At 46.7% G+C, this 22,450-nt stretch overlaps 1 protein-coding gene across 1 annotated transcript in view; it reads right to left on the reverse strand.

The window, feature by feature from the left end:
* Nucleotides 1-21,930, reverse strand: part of LOC102576134 (opsin-3) — a 60,482-nt gene extending 38,552 nt beyond the window's left edge. Inside the window, exon 1 of the mRNA XM_019478701.2 lies at nucleotides 21,570-21,930. Coding sequence (XP_019334246.2) covers nucleotides 21,570-21,930 — 361 coding nt within the window. The remainder of the gene's footprint in view (nucleotides 1-21,569) is intronic.
* Nucleotides 21,931-22,450: the final 520 nt, after the last annotated feature.

A 22,450-nucleotide genomic window follows, 5' to 3' on the forward strand; every position in this document is an offset into this window, starting at 1 on the left:
TAGCTGCCTGGGGCTGTATTTCTGGCCACATGCATCTGTACACACATGCGCACACATACACATATTGCCCCTGCATCCTGCTCCCTGCAACCCCTTGCAGGCTGGAACTGCCCGTCTGCAAAGGGAAACCGACTGTTTCCACATTTTTCTTTGGTGAATGGAGAATGTATCCCCACTGCATGATACTGGGAATCCAGGACGGATGTAGTCCTGCAGTCATGCAGCCTGGGACCAGGACTTGATGTTCCCATTTTGGGGCTGTCCTGCCCAATTAGGGATGGGTAGTCACCCTACCCTCTTTTTTATGTTTTCAAAAACACATTCTTTTTTCTGGACTTCTGATCTTTTTGCAGTGCAGAACTTATTTTCTTTTTTTTCTCTGTCTTGTTTTCAACAGATGATTGTTGAAATTAGGTGGATGTTGAAAGTCCTTTAATGCAGATTGCTGTGGAGTTTTCATAGACCTTATGCTCTCCATCGGTTGTTGTTTTTTTTCAAATTTTCCAAATATTTCTCGCACCCAATCATGTCTAGTAGGCAAAAATGATTATTTGTCTCAGGTCTGAGAGGTTGTTTACTGTGACTTGTCAGTGCAGTTATTATTGGCAGTTAAAGATTTGGCAATTTTTAGAAACTAATGTGAAGTTACTTAATTATCTTCCTAGTCATATATCTCCTCTGAGAGGGGGAGAAGCCCTGCTCCGAGAACAATAAGCAAGGACTTGCATAGTATTTCTTCTGTGTGGATTTGTGAGAGGTTTTTCATTTTCCTGCTTGGGGAGTTTTGTGAGTCTCCAGTGCTGCATTTCAGGTTTTAGCTTTCTGGACTTCTGAACAAGATGGGTCACTGTACCCCAAGACTAAAAAAAAATCCCTTCAGGCCAATCTGATTTAATTTTTGACAGGGAGACTGGTTTGGTGGATAATGTGAATGTCATAGACATCATAGATGTGGCTTTTAGAAAGGCTGTTGACCGTGTCTCTCATTCCATCTTCATATGTATAGTGGAACACTGTGGCTAAATAGAATGATCATTAGGTGGAAAATAATTTGTTGAATAGTCATAGGTATGTCAGATCAATAGCAGACTGGTGGGAGAGGACAACTTGTATTTCTAAGGGTCTCTTTTAAAACAATTACTATTTACTATATAACATCTCCCCACATATAACACACCCCAGTTTTTGAAAGGCTCCAAGAAAGAAAAAAAAAATACCTTGCAGGTCTGTGGGGCTGGGGGCTGGATACCAGGGCTGGGGGCCATACACCAGAACTGGCCTGATCTGGCACGCTGGCACTAAGGCAACTGCAGCCACCGCTGGGGCCAGCATGCTAGTGCTGGGGCCATGTGCTGGGTTGGACCTAGTATGCCAAGTTGGGCCACAGACCAACCCCGCACACCATCCTGGTTGGGGATAAGGAGTACCCATAGGTCTGGAAATTTGGTGCAGTGGGTGGGGGAAGGGAGTGGTGGCGCCATTAATTCCTGTAGTTCCTAAACTGCAGCAATTAATGCTGCCACCACTCCCCCCTCCTCCCCTCCGCAATTCTATATCCACAAGGAGCCCTTTTCCTTTCATATAATGCCCCAATTTTCCCTAGTTAGTTTTGGGGGCAAAGGTGTGAATTATATGTGAGAAAAAGAGGTAGTATTTTATTAGCATCTTGGAAGCAGTAATAGAGTGGATAAGGAAGAAAAATATTTGCATTGTTACTGCATTTGCCAGCACCTGTAGAGGAAGCTATTACTAGAACTGAAACCAACCAGCCATAGCCTCAGATAAATAAAACTGCTAGGGATATGTAGAAAACAGTTGATTCGTTTATGTACCAATTTATCCTAGATGAAAAAGCGACTCAGCATACATTGGGACAGCAGCTAAGGATGATAGACTACTAGGCATAATAGAAAAGTTACTATATGTCACTCTCACTCTGCTGACCTACTTATTAATTGATGGGAATTTATTATTGCATAAAAAGATTTCACTACTAAAAAAAAAAAAAAGGATGTGAATCATATATAGTTTCATGGTTGGTAGGATCGGAAGGGACCTGAGCAGATCATCAAGTCCGACCGCCTGCCGTGGGCAGGAAAGAATGCTGGGGTCAAATGACCCCGGCTAGGTGATTGTCCAGCCTCCTTTTGAAAACCCCCAGGGTAGGAGCCAGCACCACTTCCCTTGGAAGTTGGTTCCAGATCCTGTCTGCCCTGACTGTGAAGGAGTGCCTCCTGATATCTAGCCTGAATCAACTCTCAGTCAACTTATTCCTTGTTACTCCTGGTAGTGCCGGGGGAACAGGGACTCTCCCATAGCCTGCTGGTCCCACATGGCCAGTTTGTAGATGGCCACCAGATCCCCCCTCAGCCTTCTGTTGTGGAGGCTGAACAGGTTCAGGTCCCATAGCCTCTGCTTGTAGGGCCTGCCTTGCTGCCCCCTGATATGAATCCTAGCTTTCTGAAGAGAAGAGAAACCTTTATGAACTTTTAAAATAAGATCCATAAGAAGAGGCACTAGGGAACCTGCCAAATACCTGTTCAAAGAAAGCGGGAAAACTAGCAATGCCTGGTACTGTGATTCATAACTCCAATCTATATGACAAAACAAATATCTTTAGCAACAGCCCTACAAAGGAAATTAGGTAGATTGTATGGAGCACTTTTTCCTTGGTTTCAGACCTAGCTTAATGTCTGACAGTGAGAACTGTGGCTATTCATGCAATGCTTTACTATACATATCATAGCAATAATGATTTAGATGAGCTAAAACTATTTCCCACTCATGGCTCAACCTCACTTCTTCTGTGCTCTAACAATGCAGAGGTCTTGATCAGCTAGCTAGAAAGTGCAGAAATGTTAAAACAACCCATTTGACTTAGACCTTGAAGCAGCACAGAAGACAAAGTTACAGAATTCATGAAGATCTGCTGCTGTGCTGCAGCTGAAAACATAGAATACAGCAATATTCCAGTATCTGCGAAGCTACTGGCATGCTTCATTGCAGACATAAATAGATATAGGTAATCATTAAACTCTGCACAGAGCGTTTTATAGTAAGATTGTAGTTCAGCCAATGTGCACTGTTTATACCAGGGGTGGGCAAAATATGGCCTGCGGGCCAGATCTGTCCCGTCAGGCATTTTCATCTGGCCTCTGGCATCCCCCAATGAATTGTGCCCCACCCAGCCCTTAGGCTGGCAAAGGTGGGGGTGAGCTGCCCATGTGTCCGACATACCCTATTGTGCCATGCTCTCACCCCCGTGGGTTGAAGGGTCTGGCGTGGCTGGCAGCAGCTTCTGGGCAGGGCTCCTGCTGCAGCCACCCCATGGGAACCTGCTAGCCTTCCTGGAGGTCCAGTTCGCTCAGGGCAGCAGGTAAGGAAGCAGCGGGGCTGGTGCCGGGGCAGAGTGGAGTTGCAGCTGGGTGAAGTGCACAGCACAGTGCAGAGCCCGCACTCAGGGGGGCAGCAAGAGCATGGAGCTCAGCTGGGCAGAGTATGGGTGTGAGGGGGGGGTATGGGGAGCCTCCATATGCTCCCCCAATGGTGTGCACCCCATGCTGCCATCAGCAGGCATGAGGGCTCAGGGCACTCGTGCCTGTCACAGGTGCTGGTGCCCAGCATGACAGAGCTCTGGCCAGTGCTGAGCAGGTGAGGAGAGCAGCCTCCCCCCGCCACTCCATGCACTCCTGCAGCTCCCATGCTCATACTGCAGGAAGCCCCATGCTGGAGCCAGCTGCCTTTCCCCGCCCCCTGTTGCGTAGGTCTGCAGACTCTGCCAGGAGTGCAGGGAGCCCAGCCCCCTGCTTCCCTGTGGAGTCCAGTGTGGGGCTTCCCTGGTGTGAGTGAGCAAGCTGCAGGCTTGCCACACTGAGCCCCTGTGATAAAGGTGGCTGGGCACCCTCCCCCCCCCACCAAACACACACACGCAAGCAATGGCCAGAACTGCACCCAACCAAGCACCACCACCTGAGCCAGGCACAAGTACCCTGAGCCCCCTACCTGCTGCTGCTGCTGCTGCAGCGGGTGCCGTCCGCCATGGGGGGAATGTGTGTGTGGGGGGGGTCCCCACAACCCCCACCCTCTTGTCACAACCCAAAGTTGTGATTTTTTGTTTGTGTGTGCTTTGGCACTGTTAAATTATTTTTTCACTAAATTGCAGCTTCTTTATACGGTGGAGTTTTTTGCTGCAAAAGAGAACCCCGGTGCAACGGAGAATTTTCCGCCAATTTGTAGCTTTTTTTGTATTGTGCATTTTTTTTTTGCATCTAAGAAATGCTCAGTGTAAAGAGTTTCCGCCATTTGTATTCAAATTCGAGCCACATTACTGGTTTACATTAAATTATGTACACGTGGCGGCTAGCGATTGGCTTGCTAGCCGTATAAGAAGCTTGTGTGGTTTCCGCCCAAGTTGGAGGACTCCACGAACACCAGGAGGAGGAGACTTCACGCTGTGTGAAGATCTTTAAGCACTGCGGATTCTCACGGACCCAACGCATTTCTTAAAAGGCAATAGAGGCCTAACTAGCCTCTGGCCTCTCCCCGTCGCCGATAGATTCCTAGACGTATCTCTTCCTGTACAAGAAACAACCAAACCCATGGAGCTTTAACAACTCCTTGGGAAAGAACAAACTTGTCGTAGTCCTCTACGGCTTTAAACTAGGCTTGTCGGGGGGAGGGGAAGATGAGGGCAGGGGAAGCTGTGGACCACCAAACCATGTGGCATCCACAAGGACAGCCCAGCCTGAAGAAAGAGAGCATTGGGAACCTGAAAGCCATGGGGAGGCCAGTACTACGGCACAGGTAAGAAACGAGAAGGTAAGAAACAATGGGCCCCTTGGGACTCGGAGCAGGGAGGCAGCAAAGGCACCAGTCGCAGGGCTCAAGTGCCTATATACTAATGCTAGGAGCATGGGGAACAAGCAGGATGAACTAGCGCTCCTGCTTGCACTAAACACCTATGACTTAGTGGGGCTAACAGAAACCTGGTGGGATTCATCCCACGACTGGGCAGTACATATTGAGGGCTATAGATTGTATAGAAAGGACAGGGAGGGGAAGAAAGGGGGAGGGGTTGCGCTCTATGTCAGTGAGCAATATACATCAACCCTCATCAAGACAGAATCCAAGGATGAGGAAGTAGAAGGATTGTGGGTTAGGCTACATGGGGGGCAAGGAGAAAGGGATTTGGTGGTAGGGGTCTGCTACAGACCCCCACATCAAGGGGAAGAAAGAGATTCGGGGCTCCTGAGGCAACTCTCAGAGACCATAAAAGCTAAAGAGGCGGTAGTCATGGGGGACCTAAACTACCCGGACATCTGCTGGGAGTCACAGACAGCAAAGTCCCACCGCTCACGCAGGTTTCTAACCTGTGTACAGGACCTCCACCTGACACAGGAGGTACACGGTCCCACTAGGGGGAATGCCATACTGGATCTGGTATTGACAACGGGGGATGACATGGTAGGGGACCTCCAGATCGGTAGCCATCTGGGGGACAGTGATCACCTAATAATAGAATTCACCATAAGACATCGAGTGGGTAAGGTAACTAGTAGGGTGAAAGTGCTAGACTTTAGGAAAGCTGATCTCAATGAACTCAGGCAATTAGTCAAGGACACACTGCAGAGTAGGAGTTTTGAAGGGATGGGAGCCCAAGAAGGGAGGCTGTGCCTTAAGGAAACGATCCTTCGGGCACAAAGCAAGATGATCCCTGAGCATGGCAAAAGAGGGAAAGGGGCCAGGAGGCTTCCCTGGCTGACCACAGAAATCCAGGGCAGCATAAGGGCCAAAAGGGGAGCACATAACAAGTGGAAACAGGGAGAGATCACCAAAGATGAATATACCTCCTCTGCTCGTGCTTGTAGGGATGCAGTTAGACGGGCCAAAGCTACCATGGAGCTGAGGATGGCAACCCAAGTAAAAGACAACAAGAAATTGTTTTTTAGATATATAGGGAGTAAAAGGAAGACCCAGGGAGGAATAGGACCCCTGCTAAATGGGCAGAAACAATTGGTGACGGACAGGGGGGACAAGGCTGAACTCCTCAACGAGTTCCTTGCCTCAGTGTTCCTAAGTGAGGGACACGACAAGTCTCTCACTGGGGTTGTAGAGAGGCAGCAGCAAGGCGCCAGACTGCCATGCGTAGACCCTGAGATGGTGCAGAGTCACTTGGAAGAACTGGATGCCTTTAAGTCGGCAGGCCCGGATGAGCTCCATCTGAGGGTGCTGAAGGCACTGGCTGACATCATTGCAGAGCCACTGGCGGGAATATTCGAACTCTTGTGGCGCACAGGCCAAGTCCCGGAGGACTGGAAAAGGGCCAACGTGGTCCCTATTTTCAAAAAGGGGAGGATGGAGGACCCGGGCAACTATAGGCCAGTCAGTCTCACCTCCATCCTTGGCAAAGTCTTTGAAAAAATTATCAAGGCTCACATTTGTGAGAGCCCGGCAGGACAAATTATGCTGAGGGGAAACCAGCATGGGTTCGTGGCAGGCAGATCACGCCTGACCAATCTAGTATCTTTTTATGACCAGGTTACGAAATGCCTGGACACAGGAGGAGGGGTGGATGTCGTATACTTAGACTTCAGGAAGGCCTTCGATACAGTATCCCACCCCATACTGGTGAACAAGTTAAGAGGCTGTGATGTGGATGACTACACAGTCCAGTGGGTGGCGAACTGGCTGGAGGGTCGCACCCAGAGAGTCGTGGTGGATGGGTCGGTTTCGACCTGGAAGGGTGTGGGCAGTGGGGTCCCGCAGGGCTCGGTCCTTGGACCAATACTCTTTAATGTCTTCATCAGCGACTTGGACGAGGGAGTGAAATGTACTCTGTCCAAGTTTGCAGATGACACAAAGCTATGGGGAGATGTAGACACGCCGGAGGGCAGGGAACAGCTGCAGGCAGACCTGGACAGGTTGCACAAGTGGGCAGAAAACAATAGAATGCAGTTCAACAAGGAGAAATGCAAAGTGCTGCACCTAGGGAGGAAAAATGTCCAGCACACCTACAGCCTAGGGAATGACCTGCTGGGTGGCACAGAGGTGGAAAGGGATCTTGGAGTCCTAGTGGACTCCAAGATGAACATGAATCGGCAGTGTGACGAAGCCATCAAAAAAGCCAATGGCACCTTATCGTGCATCAGCAGATGCATGACGAATAGGTCCAAGGAGGTGATACTTCCCCTCTATTGGGTGCTGGTCAGACCGCAGTTGGAGTACTGCGTGCAATTCTGGGCGACACACTTCAAGAAGAATGCGGATAACCTGGAGAGGGTCCAGAGAAGGGCCACTTGTATGGTTAAGGGCCTGCAGACCAAGCCCTACGAGGAGAGACTAGAGAAACTGGACCTTTTCAGCCTCTGCAAGAGAAGGTTGAGAGGCGACCTTGTGGCTGCCTATAAGTTCATCACGGGGGCACAGAAGGGAATTGGTGAGTATTTATTCACCAAGGCGCCCCCGGGGGTCACAAGAAACAATGGCCACAAGCTAGCAGAGAGCAGATTTAGATTGGACATTAGGAAGAACTTCACAGTTCGAGTAGCCAAGGTCTGGAACGGGCTCCCAAGGGAGGTGGTGCTATCCCCTACCCTGGAGGTCTTCAAGAGGAGGTTAGATGAGTATCTAGCTGGGGTCATCTAGACCCAGCACTCTTTCCTGCTTCTGCAGGGGGTCGGACTTGATGATCTATTGAGGTCCCTTCCAACCCTAACATCTATGAATCTATGAATCTAACGAGGATTTAAGCAGAGCTGTGCCTGAAAACTCTCCAGCCTACACCACGACCACCTTTGGTGTAAGTAAACAATCTTTAAATCAACCACTACGCGTCCGTGACTAATTCTAGCTCGCCCCCGGGCTTCTCCGACCCCGCGTGCCCGGGCTGCTGGCCACGGCCCGCGTGCACAAAAGGGCCCGGATCACTCCCGGCCCGCACATGGCGATGAGGATGGGATCAGGAGAGGACACGTTAGAGCTAGAATTGGTTAAGAACTGCCCTTGGCGCGATAACCAACGCCAAGTAAAAAGCTTTGAAGAACTGGAGGCGCATATCGCTTACCACCAGGCGGGCGGAACAGGTGAGAGATTTGTCAGCGGACACCTGTAGCTAAAGGGAAAAAAGGGAGTCTCCGAAGACGGAGCCCCAAGAGAGAGGGAAGTGTATTTGCTCTCTGCGGCATTCGGGTGTATAATGAGAGACAAGTGGGTCCTCTTCAGGCCCCTCGATACTGTGTCCCTCGCCGGAGTCAACCCGGCGTGCGAAGCGAACCCGACCTTCACCCAAGAGTGTGCCCAATGCCTACAATATGCTCGGGAGAGTGAAGAACCGGTGCCAATCGGCCGGTTCCCTCCCCTCATGGTGGCTAGATTAAGGGGTCGCGAGCTTCCATCCGAGCTCTGCGAAGATCTAGAGATGGAGGAACGCGCCGCAGATGAGAGGGTGGCCCCGCGGTACGACAAGGGGGGAGAGTTAAGTGCAACTTTTCGTACTATTACTAATTTAATACACAAAAATTTAAGTTTAAAAACCCAGCTACAGATGGCTATTCAAGCGGTCAAAGAAGCGGCTGAGAGAAAGGAGACTAAAACGCCAGCCCAAGATGGCGCCGAGCAAGAGGAAGACCGCGTGAAAGAACTGGAAAAGAAGGGTGGAGCTTCGGAGGAACCCGCGAGAGTTCAGTCAGCGACTCCACCCATCGACGCAGCGTCGTCTCCGGCAACACCGCCTAGCAATGCAGCAACGCCCCTACCAACCATGCCTTCCTGCCGATTAAGGAGAGAGTCAAGCGGAGGAGTACATCCGCCCCTCCTGCCTGAAGCAACAACAGCAACAGTGACTCCCGTGGCAGCAGTTCAGCCTATAAGAACATCAACTCCTGAAAGAGCAGCTTTCCCTACAACAATGACTAATCGAATTGCTACTGCCTACTATGCTCACACCATAGCTGAGTTGCAGGATTTGTGTAGAGTATCAAAAATCCAGCCTAAAGAGACTCTAGCTATATGGTTAGGACGTTTGGTCATAGAACTTGGATCCGACCTGCTGAACCAAAAAGAAGCAAGCTTCCTAGTTAGACAAGCTTCATCGAGTAGAGGACATGTCACTGACATCGACATGATAACGGTCAACGTTCACTGGCCTATTCCACTGCCAGCGCTTGTTACAGAACTAATTAGTCAAAAAGCCCACGTATGGCATGAAGGACGGCCAGAATATACCGGCGCAGAGCATCTCATGCTAACAATTATTGGAGTCTCATACTGTGCCTGGAACCCCAGAACATGTGCGCTGGGACTGACATCACTCCAGCGAATAAGACCATGGCCTCACCATCATCTATGGGATCCTGGGACCGTTCCAATAACCATTCACAACTTAGACAGTTGCCTCGAGATTTATGGGTGAAAAAACATCGTCGTCCTCCGAATTCTGCTCAGCCCAATGGTAAACCAACCTATAAACAATCTTCTTTGTCAGTTGTCACGACTGCGTATCCTGATGGAGCCAAGATTATCTCTTGATCGGGACTGTTGACACCCGACTGGACTTCAAGGCACCAGACGTCGTGAATCCGATCTTCCACCACTGCCACCAAAAACCCTAGAGGAGCGATACATGTTTGGATTTCTCCTACAGCGTTCTGGACTCAACTAAGCGGCAGCTTCGGATTTTAGGGGATGCAGGCGCCTATGAGTTAGGTTTCCATTATTTAGAGGAGCCAGATAATGGATCCTCAACAATTTCATCCAATTGAGAATATAAGCCATAAAAATTTTATAAATCTGTTAAAGATGTGTTAACCTATTTTTTTTTGAGAGTTTTTGTTTACAGATCCGAGATTCAGAGTGCATGGCGAAAAGGAGCCCTAAAAGGGATGACATCACCGAAAGAAGTGAGGGCCTAACATACGACTTCGCCATGACGCCCACTGAAGCCCTGATCGTGCAGTTTTGTTATGAATCAGATTATATGTTTGTGTTGATTATTGTTTCTTGATTATTATATAACTCAATCCCAGGACAGCGAATTTTATGTTTGTTTATTGGTTTGTTTGCTTATCTGTTCGTTTGACATCTTACGACAAAGCTCTAGATATAAGTGTATAACATAATTTAGCTATGCCCTCAGCAAGGGGGGATGTCACAACCCAAAGTTGTGATTTTTTGTTTGTGCGCGCTTTGGCACTGCTAAATTATTTTCCCGCTAAATTGCAGCTTCTTTACACAGTGGAGTTTTCTGCTGCAAGAGAGAACCCTGGTGCAACAGAGAATTTCCCGCCAATTTGTAGCTTTCTTTGCATGGTGCATTTCTTTTTGCATCTAAGAAATGCTCGGTGCAAAGAGTTCCCTCCATTTGTATTCAAATTGGAGCCACATTACTGGTTCACATTAAATTATGCACATGTGGCGGCTAGCGATTGGCTTGCTAGCCGTATAAGAAGCTTGTGTGGTTTCCGCCCAAGTTGGAGGACTCCACGAACACCAGGAGGAGGAGACTTCACGCTGTGTGAAGATCTCTAAGTGCTGCGGATCCTCACGGACCCAACACATTTCTTAAAAGGCAATAGAGGCCTAACCAGCCTCTGGCCTCTCCCCATCGCCGATAGATTCCTAGACGTATCTCTTCCTGCAAGAGAAACAACCGAACCCACGGAGCTTCAACAACTCCGAGGGAAAGAACGAACGTGTCGTAGTCCTCTAACGAGGATTTAAGCAGAGCTGTGCCTGAAAACTCTCCAGCCTACACCACAACCACCTTTGGTGTAAGTAAAGAATCTTTAAATCAACCACTACGTGTCCGTGACTAATTCTAGCTCGCCCCTGGTCCTCTCCGACCCCGTGTGCCCAGGCTACTGGCCACGGCCCGTGTGCACAAAAGGGCCCGGATCGCTCCTGGCCCGCACACCTATCACACCCCACAACCCCCCACATATATACACACACCCCAACATATATACACACACCCCAACATGACCTGTGTCCCCCCCACACCCCCCACAAACACAATTTAAAGGAGTGATACTTTATTTTTGAGTTATTATGCAAGCCCTTCTATATAGAACACACAAACACAAATCATGACAAATTTTTTTTGTAATAAAATTAAAATATGTTATAGTAGGTAATTGAGTTCTAGTGTATGATTTCTTTTGTTTTTTTCTTGTGCTAAGATGGCAACCCTCCCCTCCCAAAAAGAGTACTGGGGGGGCGCAAAGGGCAGGACTTCTGGTGACAAAGGTCAGGGGTTAGGGGATGGGACTTCCAGTCCCAATATGGCAGCCAGGGGGCAGACCAGCTGTCAAGGGGCAGGGCTACCAATATGACCCACAACAGCTCACCAAAACTTGTTAAGTGGCCCTCCAGCCAAAATAATTGCCTGCCTCTGGTTTATATAGATGTTTGAAATTGGGGAATAACAGCTAGGCTATAAATAAAGCATATGCTTATTATTATTTGGATTTTACTATGTATATTACCCTGTGAAAGTTAATCAACTGTAAAGCAAAAATGAAATTTTTCAGTGTTGTAACTCAGATGTAACTGAGAGCATAATTGATGTACTGGATAAACACAGATAAGTAGTACTGAGACATCTGCGTTTATATCTTTCTCTGGATTATAATTCTATACACATTTTAAGTATATTTTATTTCCTGGAAAAGCTACAATGAACAACACCTGTAATCCAAACTGAATTTACTGTCTTCCAAAAGGATATGACCAAACCCCTATTTCAGAACATTTCTCAACCTGGATATTCACAGCCTGTATCTGATTTGGTTGGATCATTTGCCTCGGGCCTTTATTCCAGCACTGCCATAGTAATACCACTGTTATGCTGGTACCCAAAGAACATACAAACTACATGCTCTTTGTAGATCTAACCTCCTGATCAGGGGAAAAGGGAAACCTGCTTCCTCTAAATAACTGTATGATAAAAACATGTTAGGAGATATTTTTAGTAGATAATTTTGCAATTGAAAGATATAACTCAGTGGGTTTTTTTAAGTTTTACCAGTATTGCATTTTTTTTTTTTTTACACCACTTTCATGATGCAGGAAATACCTACTTGATTGCCCTGTTGGCTGCAAGAAGGCGAAGTTCAGGATATCAGCCCAGAGGTTCCAGAGTGTTGACTGTTCAATGTTTCACAGGCCTACAGCTGTGTTTGGCTTCCTACTATTCTCTAACCTTGTCTCCTTGCTTTGTTTTATACTGGCTTGCCCCTTTTGTCTGGCTTTCCCTGGTTACTGCTTCATATCTTGAGTCTCTGCTCCTGCTCTGAACCTACCACAATCTGGTTCCTCAGGCCCTTCCTTGGCTTATGCTTTTTCCTTAGTTCCTGTTCTTGTCTTTGACTCTGCCCCTGCCTTTGGTCTCAACTTCATAGCTTCTGATTCCTAACAAAGTGTTTTTTTTACTAGAGTTTCTGGCTCCAAGTTCTTGGATTCATTCTTGATGCTGCCTCTTAGCCCTGTTTGCCAGGTTTGTGATTTGTCTTGGGGATGCCCTTGTTGGTAAAGAGGATACCTGGCTGAGGTACCTAGGTGTGATGGTGGTACCATTACTCCTTTCTATGCTTTTGAGTGTGGAAATGGCTGTGTCTGCATTTTGCTAGTCTGATGACTGTGTGGCTCAGGTAGAACTTGGACTTTGATATAATTCTCTAGATGTTCAAACATAGAGTAACCTTCACAGAAAAGACATTTAAAAAAATCCGTGTTAGGGATTGTGATTGCTGTGGACTGTTCCCACTCTCTGTGGAGTAGCTTAAAGCTGACGCTAGTCATTTAAAGTTTGCACTGTGTTTAGCAGGAGTTGGGGTGTCCATTCCCTTTCAACATGTGCATGACCAACCCTACAACTTGGCTCAGAGTTAGGAATGCTGGCTGCCAATAGCTGAGAGATTTTTCAAGTTGGAAACTACTTGCTGGGAAGGTGGTGAATTGAATGTATTTTTCAAATAAACCCCAGTAATCGGTTAGCTTTTAACAAACTGCATCCCTGCAGCTGTCATGGACCAACTGAGCAATACTGAGTTTGCTAGAACCATACCAGTTTACAGTAGCTGATGTTCTGGTACTTCACTCCCCTCTCTTCCCCCTTATGATAATTAAGTCTCCAGCAGAACTTCATAGCCTGAAACTGTTACTACAAGCCAAAACCCTTTGCAAATAACTTAATCTTACCATCTGGCCTTATTAGGAATATCACTAAGCAATCTTTTCAAGGGCTTCAGATCTGCTTTATTTGCTAGGCCAAGGTGCTTCTGAGATGAAATGCAACCAAAGGCATACTAGGGGAATTTTTAAAAAACAATTTACTTCTACTTCATATCACCAGCAGTAGCTTGTCTGATTTACCTCTACCAGTTCAAAATCATTTCCCCAAAAATTTATGCAGAACCTTAAGCACAGACATTTTGAGAGACATTAGTATGCAGGGGTGGGTGAGGTAGAAAGGAAAGGAGGGTAAAATCTGGCACATTCACACATCCTGAAATACTAGTTATATGTGATCTATAGTATATTTGTAATAGCTTTTAGAGGCTTCAGCTGAGATCAGAGCCCCATTAACTTAGACACCTCATATATACTGGGTGTGTCTACAGCTGCATTTAAGCTTGCTGAAATTTAATGTGCATTAAGTTAATGCACATTAAGTGATTTTTTTTTTTTTTTTTTTTGGCAGATGTCTACAAGTGAAGGGACTTGGCACTAAAGTTACTGCCAAGTCCCTGCAGCCCTGCCACGTGCCCCTAGTGGCTGGGCAGACCCGACACTAAAGTTAGTGCCAGGTCATGTCTACACGTGTGTTAATGTGCTTTACATAATCATTTGCAAGTATCAAATTTTACGTGCGATTAGCCTAATTTCACCATTTGTATACACATTAAAGGCACGTACATGTAGACACGCACCCATCATACGCATTAAAATAATGCACATTAATGTGTCTCATGTATAATGTGCCCACATAGTGAGAGGCCAAATCTGATACCAAGAATTTACAATCTACATAGACTAGGTTGATTTAAAGAAAATATCCCCATTTTACAGTTCAGGGAACTAAGATGATGATTTAGTAACTCACCCAAGCTCTCACCGGAAGTCTGTGACAGAAAAAGGAATGTAATTTGGAGATCCTGATTTGTAGACCTGTGGGCTAGGTACAGGCATTCCAAAAGCCTGACATGGAATTGATTTAAGTTACACTTTTTTTGTAAGTGGTATACTTTAGATCAGTAGCAAACACAATATACATTGGCCCTTGTTGGGAGGGAGGGGGGCAATACTTAGACTGGGTTCCACCATTTTTAAACCAGTCTATGCATGCCAAACTTTTGTTCTGTTACAGGTATAGACTGGTTTTGTGTGCTGAACTTCTGTCCTGTTACTGATATATAGACCAGTTTCCAATCACTTATACTGATAAAAATGTAATATCTGTCCCTGGTCATGCAGAAGTTGTTTGCTCTGTAATGGCACCACTGTTGTTTTTTTTAGTCATGCAAATTATTGTTTTTCACCAAAGATTTTTCTCATTGGCACAGTTATCCAGTGTATTCTATAGCAGTTGCCTTTTTCCCTGTGCATCAGAGCTTGTTGCACTTTAATGGTGCTGTAGACCTGTAACCTGTAAAATGCTTTAGAATACATTGGGATGAGAAGCAGTGCAGAAATATAAAATATATCTTTTTCAGTGCAAAGACTTGGACAAGAACAAATCAATTTGTATCTTAATTTCCTTTTGCTTGTCATACACAAGCATAGGCTCTGTGCATTCCTTTTATTCTCCTTTTATTCTCCTCCCCCCATTCCACCTCCCCCCCCCCCCAAGATTTTGTTATTGATTGAAAGGACCAAGAACAGTCTGGATGGCTTTAGGCACGCTGGGTTTAAAACAAGAATGAATACAATCTGAGAACCTAACTCTCATTCACTATAGGCATGTAGACTCTCTCTCTCCCAGTACAACTGAAGCTAGCCTATTAGCTAGAAACTTAAACAGACCTCCTTTTGCAACACGTCTTGAGATCTGTACAGCCTGTATGCTGCTCCAGGCTCAGACTCCAAGAATATGAAGCATTTCTAGTGCATAGCTAATTCTAGGGCTTCAGAGAATTCCTTCCCCTGTGATGAGCAACTGAGTGTGAGATCTATTTTAGCACAGAAAACGGAGCTGTGACTGATGGATTATGTCAGTCCCATTACTGACCCTTCCCACCAACTGCACCTTGTAGAAATGGTTGTGTTGTAGTTCCATGAAGCAGTGGCTTCATTTCAGAGTCCTGACCTGGAAGAAGGTCAGTGAAACTGGGGCATTGGTTGTCTCTACAGTATCATTAACTGCTGTGCCAGTGGCTTACTGTTCATTCTTTCTTGAAGCAGTATGTAACAACATTTCTCTGGAAGAAACTCCTGAACTGACATAAGATTTTAGGCCATGCCTAGGTAGCAACCAAGGGTTTGATTACAGCAATAGGTATAGTTATAGCTATCTCAGCTTAAAAGCAATGTGGCTACAGCTGCATGAACTCAAGCACAGGTTATGTAAGCTCTCTGGTGCCAGTGTATGTCAGTATGTGGTGCAATCATACTGCCTGTCACTGTTTGTATACACTATAACCAAGTGCCTGAATAAGTTGAGCTATTAGAAAGGAGCCAGACCTCCTTGTGAATCCCATTGCCTTCAATGTTTTTGTATTTCCTTTGCAGGCTACCATGAGTTTGGACTTAGAAGTTGCATACCTGGTCCCCTGCATCCCAGTGCCTCTCCCACCTCCAGGGATGATGTATAAACAACTCCATTCTCATGGCAGTTTCTGGACTTGCTTTCTGGCAGGGAACCATCCAACCCAGCCTTAGTCTTAGGGCTCCAAACATTTTGCGACAAAATAAGAGATTAGGCCAGTTAATCACCTTTTTTCCCATAAAGTCTCACTAACAAGCATCTCTTTCAATAAGAAGGTATACACTAGAACCTGGATTTTTTCATACAGGAATGTTTTTTAACCTGCTTCGTTAGCAGTCAGTTTTTGAATTAAGAACAAGATGCTCAGCTGATTGCTGCAGTGTTTGCTTCAAAGGGCAGCACTTCTCCACTCAGCTGGAGCCCAGCAACAGTCCTGCACAGCTGATCAGAGAAGCAAAAGTTGCAATAGTCAGCTGGAGCACTTTAGCAGTCCTGCACAACTGTTTGTGATTGTATATACCTTCAGCTACTTTGCAAATGCTTATCTTCACAAGGGGCTATGGAAGCTGACCTTGAGAAGAACCCAGGTTCTACTGTTTTACTGTTTCCTCCCAGCATGGAGTTGAGTAAAGCTTATGGTATTAAATAACAACACTCTGTTATATGCTAAGGAGGTGAAGCACTCAGAAAACAACTAAACCTGGAATTCATGTGATGCTGAATTGACCTCACTGAGACTGTGCCTTAGCAAGGTGTTAGGTTTTGGTCATAAGCTACAATAAAAGTCTGAGAGGAAAATGAAGATGTAAAAGCAACAAGAGGTAAAGCATTGAAATAGAAATTTGATGTCTGAATTTTTGCCAGAGTTGCTGGATCAGGAATTGGGTCTGGTATAACTTCCTTCATTTTGTCCACACTATACTACCTGAATCTGACTTCAGTGGGTGCCTGTACACACCGTTTTAATCCTTATTAAATTAAATAGGTTTATAAAATTTAAACTTGTTTATTTTGGAGCATTGCATCTGTGTTTACACACAGTAGGTTTTAAAACGCATTAAGCTGAGTCCCTAGCCAGCACCGCAAGAGAGTGGGATGGTCCAGTGCTGCCCCCCTGGCCTGAGGCCCCTTAACCACCCTGTTCCCATGCCCTGCCATGCAGCTGCGGGAGCAGGGAGCCAGCAAACACCACACATATGCACACGCGCATGCACACGCATGCGCACACACACAAAGGGAGCAATTCAAAAGCTAACGCAATTTGAAGGGGTGAACTACAAAAAAGTCAGTGCACCATCTGGTGGACAAAGAGGCTCATTACACATCTTTGAATGCCTTTGTTTTTGCACTCAATGAATACATGGACGTGACGCTTTAATTCGCAGTGAGCCAAACTAAACTATGCCCGAGGAGTTTTAGTTTAATGCACAAGAAAGACTTTTAAAACATTGGGAAATCCCACTTATGCAAATGGACACACAGTTGCAATGAAAGAAAGGGCAAAAATCGTGGCATGTACATGAGCCCAGTGGGTCCAGGCGCTCAAGATAGAGCCAGTTCAAGGAACTGGGAAAATTAAGAAAAGTAGATCCAGACAATAAATAGAAGTGCCTGAAACAAGTCCAATATAAATATCAGTCAGAAGCTTCAGTGTAAAATATTTTAAGACAATAGGCTTAAGATGATACCTTTGAGTCTCAGCCCCTGCTGACAGACAATGCCAAAGGGTTCTGTAGTGGCAGCAGCCCAGGGGGATTTCTGGCAAAGCCAGCATGAGTTCCTTTTGTTGTACTTGGGAAATATACATGGAGGCAGAGGGAGAGAGGCATGAGAGGTGTCCACCTTGGAAGGAGATGGGTAGTATAAACGAGGCATAGCTCAGCTATGCTGTGGTTGGTGAGACTGGCTTTGCTTTTCCTTTTCTCAGAATGTTCCTTTCCTTCTTTCTCTTCTTGCTCTACCACTTTTCTCTTCAATTAACTCTTATTCTGACTATTCCTCCATATTTCCTCCCAGCTCTATCCCTTGCTGCTCCATTCCTTTAGCTGCTTGTGTTTCTCTCTATGGCAGCACACCTTTGGGTGCTTGCCACTTTAAGGACTGAGGAACATCCTAGAGGTAAGCACAGGAGCTATGGGGATGGCATGGAGGCTCCTGGTCCTGGGCATGATCTAAAACTGCACCCTACCAGGGTAGGGAAGGCTGGTGGGACTGCCTGTGGTGGGGCAGTCTCAACTAAATGCCAGGACTGCTAACCTCCCTGGTGAAAGACGGGTAGGGGTACCTTAACCTTGGCCCTCATCATCTTGTGGGTAATAGTGAGAACTGTGGGAGTAGTGGGGCCAAGTGTACCCATTAGTAGGCAACCAAGCCCAGCAGTGACAGAGGGTCCCAGAGGCCCCAGAGTGGGTAGTGTTGTTGGGAAAAGTTATGGTGAAGGGGGCTCAGAGTAGGGTGCAATAAGGGGCACCTTAGATTCATAGATTCATAGATGTTAGGGTCGGAAGGGACCTCAATAGATCATCGAGTCCGACCCCCTGCATAAGCAGGAAAGAGTGCTGGGTCTAGATGACCCCAGCTAGATACTCATCTAACCTCCTCTTGAAGACCTCCAGGGTAGGGGAGAGCACCACCTCCCTCGGGAGCCCGTTCCAGACCTTGGCCACTCAAACTGTGAAGAAGTTCTTCCTAATGTCCAATCTAAATCTGCTCTCTGCTAGCTTGTGGCCATTGTTTCTTGTAACCCCCGGGGGCGCCTTGGTGAATAAATACTCACCAACTCCCTTCTGTGCCCCCGTGATGAACTTAAAGGCAGCCACAAGGTCGCCTCTCAACCTTCTCTTGTGGAGGCTGAAAAGGTCCAGTTTCTCTAGTCTCTCCTCGTAGGGCTTGGTCTGCAGGCCCTTGACCATACGAGTTGCCCTTCTCTGGACGCTCTCCAGGTTATCCGCATCCTTCTTGAAGTGTGGCGCCCAGAATTGCACGCAGTACTCCAACTGCGGTCTGACCAGCACCCGATAGAGGGGAAGTATCACCTCCTTGGACCTATTTGCCATGCATCTGCTGATGCACGATAAAGTGCCATTGGCTTTTCTGATGGCTTCGTCACACTGCCGACTCATGTTCATCTTGGAGTCCACTAGGACTCCAAGATCCCTTTCCACCTCTGTGCCTTCCAGCAGGTCATTCCCTAGGCTGTAGGTGTGCTGGACATTTTTCCTCCCTAGGTGCAGCACTTTGCATTTCTCCTTGTTGAACTGCATCCTGTTGTTTTCTGCCCACTTGTGCAACCTGTCCAGGTCTGCCTGCAGCTGTTCCCTGCCCTCCGGTGTGTCCACTTCTCCCCATAGCTTTGTGTCATCTGCAAACTTGGACAGAGTACATCTGACTCCCTCGTCCAAGTCACTGATGAAGACATTAAAGAGTATCGGTCCAAGGACCGAGCCCTGCGGGACCCCACTGCCCACACCCTTCCAGGTCGAGACCGACCCATCCACCACAACTCTCTGGGTGCGACCCTCTAGCCAATTTGCCACCCACCGGACTGTGTAGTCATCCACATCACAGCCTCTTAACTTGTTCACCAGTATGAGGTGGGATACCGTATCGAAGGCCTTCCTGAAGTCTAAGTATACAACATCCACCCCTCCTCCTGTGTCCAGGCTTTTCGTAACCTGGTCATAGAAAGAGACTAGATTGGTCAGGCACGATCTGCCCGCCACAAACCCGTGCTGGTTTCCCCTCAGCATAATTTGCCCTGCCGGGCTCTCACAAATGTGAGCCTTGATAATTTTTTCAAAGACTTTACCAAGGATGGAGGTGAGACTGACTGGCCTATAGTTGCCCGGGTCCTCCTTCCTCCCCTTTTTGAAAATGGGGACCACGTTAGCCCTTTTCCAGTCCTCCGGGACTGGAAGGTGTGCCTCCGGCACACCTGAAGGACTCAGCATGTGGGGGTGCAGAGTAGGGCTGCTGAGGGTGGCCTGAAGGGCTGTATCAGGGGGTGTACTGAGTAGGGCTGCTCAAGTGTCTTGAAGGGCGGTATATGGGCCAACCCCAAGTGCGTGTTGGTGAAATTAGTTGCCCGGGGAGGGGCTTGGGGCAGATGCAGCCTAGCACTGGTCTAAGGCTATGCCACATAGAGTAGGGGAGCTCACAGGAACTGAAGTTGCTGTGTGGAGGTACCAGTGAGGGAGTAGCTAAGCCCAAAAGCCCATGAGGAGTTGCTCAAGAGGAGCTAGGGCAATGGAGTGTGGCCTGGGATGGGTGGTGTGAAGAGGCTCCTGTGAGAGTGGGCCAGAGTGCAAGAGGCCCCCTGTGGAGGGGTGGGGGGTGAAGTGAGTGTGAATGGATTCTCTTCTTTTTTTCTCTTTGTTCTACTTTTCACCAATTTCTTCCATGCCACCTTCAGATACTCCAGAGCCCCTTCATCCACCCTTGTGACACCCTCAGGCATGTAGAGTTGCGCAGTCCTATTCCACACACACCCATCACAGTTCACTCAGACTTGCAAACACATACTTTTCCTGCTCTGCACCTCACTTCTGCCAACCCCAAAGAAACAAAAAAAACAAACAATAAGGTCTAATTTTTAAAAATTAAAATAATAAATTTGGAGTTATTTGCTTGCATATTTGCGAATTTCTCTCCATAACCACAATGGTCAGAAATTTCCCTTTTATAAAGTGAAATTGAAGATTTTTAATGGCATAGTTCTGGAACTGTGACTTTAAGGAAAACCCCAAGTGCTGTGAAACTTGTTATCAAATTGTGAGAATTGGAAAAATACTGTTTAGTTTCCTTATATGTGCATATCCACAGCCTTTCTCTCCCTCCCAACACAGTCATATGCAGTTACATGGCTCTTTGCACCCCACCCCAAATATACAGCGAAGCACACAAGTCCCAGAGTTTGTCAGTACTTCTTCCACATGTATATGGTCTAATAGCCTTCTATCCTCCTTCACACACACAGTTATATATGGTATAATAGCTCTTACACTGTACCACACACACAAACATGAAGTCCCACAGACTCTTATATTTCCTGCATCCACACACAGTCTTAAAGGTTTTAGACTCTCCACTTCATCCCACAGTCCTTAATTTTCTCCACCATGTGCATACAATCCCATAGTTTTCCACCCCTGCCACTTACAACTTTATAATTCTCCATTCCTCTACACAATGCATGTACAAACCCACAACATTCACACAGACATATAGTCTAATAACTCTTTACCCCACCTCAAACACAGTTCTGCAGCTCTCTACTTCCTCAAAGATGAACACAGCCTTTCAGATATACTGTATACAGACACAGATAGTCCCACAGCCCTTCAGTTCCTTTAGACATCCTGTTTCATCTATATTCAAGCACACACAGTGCTTCATCCTCTATACACACACTCTCCAGTCCTTCACTTCTCACCTCACTCCACGTATACTCTTAGCCTTTCATGCCCTATGCCCAGACACAACCTTGTAGTTTTCCTGCAGCCACCCTTTGTGGGGTGTCCAGGGAGTCTGCATTCTTTTGCTTCCTTTTCACTCTGCATCAAAGGGCTTGAAGTCAGGTAAGAAGACAACTTGCTGGGAAAGAGATGGAAAATAGACTCACTACCATTTTCCGTTCTAAGTGAGGGCAGCAGCTTGGCAAACCAATTTGTTAGGAACAAGCATGATAGAATTTTTATTTAAGAAAAATACAGCTTAATGCCACTGGATTTGCTAGGGAGGTTGTAGGGGGAACTAAGCTGCAATGTGTCCTAGCACCTCCCTATGTGGCCAAAGGCCAAGACAGGTTCTAAACTAAGCAGAAGTAGAGGGAAGGTGCTGGGGACATGCAGGTGCAGCAGGTTAAACTTACCAAAGAGGGTATTGACGAAGCCGTACCACACGCAGCCTACCGGTCCAATGAGCCAGCGGCCCTGAGTGCTGGCAACAAAGCTGAATGGGGTTCCTACGATGCACACCATCAAGTCACTCACAGAAATGTTCATTAGCAGTAGGTTAATTGGAGATCGTAGCACTTTGTTCTGACAAAAAACTATCAGAACCAAAACGTTGTTGAAGAATCCCAGGCTCCCGATGATAGCAAGGCAGATGGCTGCAATCAAGTGGCCAATGGGGCTCAGACTGTGCTGTTGTCCATGTTGGTGGTCGCTGCTGCTGCTGCACAGAATGCTGTCAACCCCACTGCAAGGTGGGCTGATGCTAGGCACAGTCATGTCAGCGAGGCTGTTTCCAGTCTACTCCAGCTGCTTGGCTAAGCATCGCATTATCAGCAAAGTAAAATCTATTGTGCACAGACCGACATACACACGACACACTGAAGAGCCCTCACTTTTTTTTTTTCTTATTTTGGTAATGTTTTTTGCTTAGGTAAACTGTGCCATCAATGAGTTAAATGTGTCAAACATTTGTTTCTTTAATGCTCCACCATGTGGCCACTGGGAGTTGACTCTTTCTCCCTTCCTCACTTGTGCCTCATTCACCCTGTGAAATCAAAAGCATAACCAGTGCAACCTAATCATAAAAGTAGGTCAGAAATGTGTGCACAGAACCTAAGAAAGGAAAGCAATGGATTATATACTATGCTACAATGAGAGGAGTGAAGGAGGAGTCTATTTTCTTTTGTATGTGGAGATTTTGATTTAATCATAATAGGGAGGTGATAATATTCTGGCTCGCTGCACTACTGGGCAACTTTTAGAGAGTTTTAGAAATTGCTGCATCTGAGGATGTAGT

Source organism: Alligator mississippiensis, chromosome 7, assembly GCF_030867095.1.
Source record: "Alligator mississippiensis isolate rAllMis1 chromosome 7, rAllMis1, whole genome shotgun sequence".
NCBI lineage: Eukaryota > Metazoa > Chordata > Crocodylia > Alligatoridae > Alligator > Alligator mississippiensis.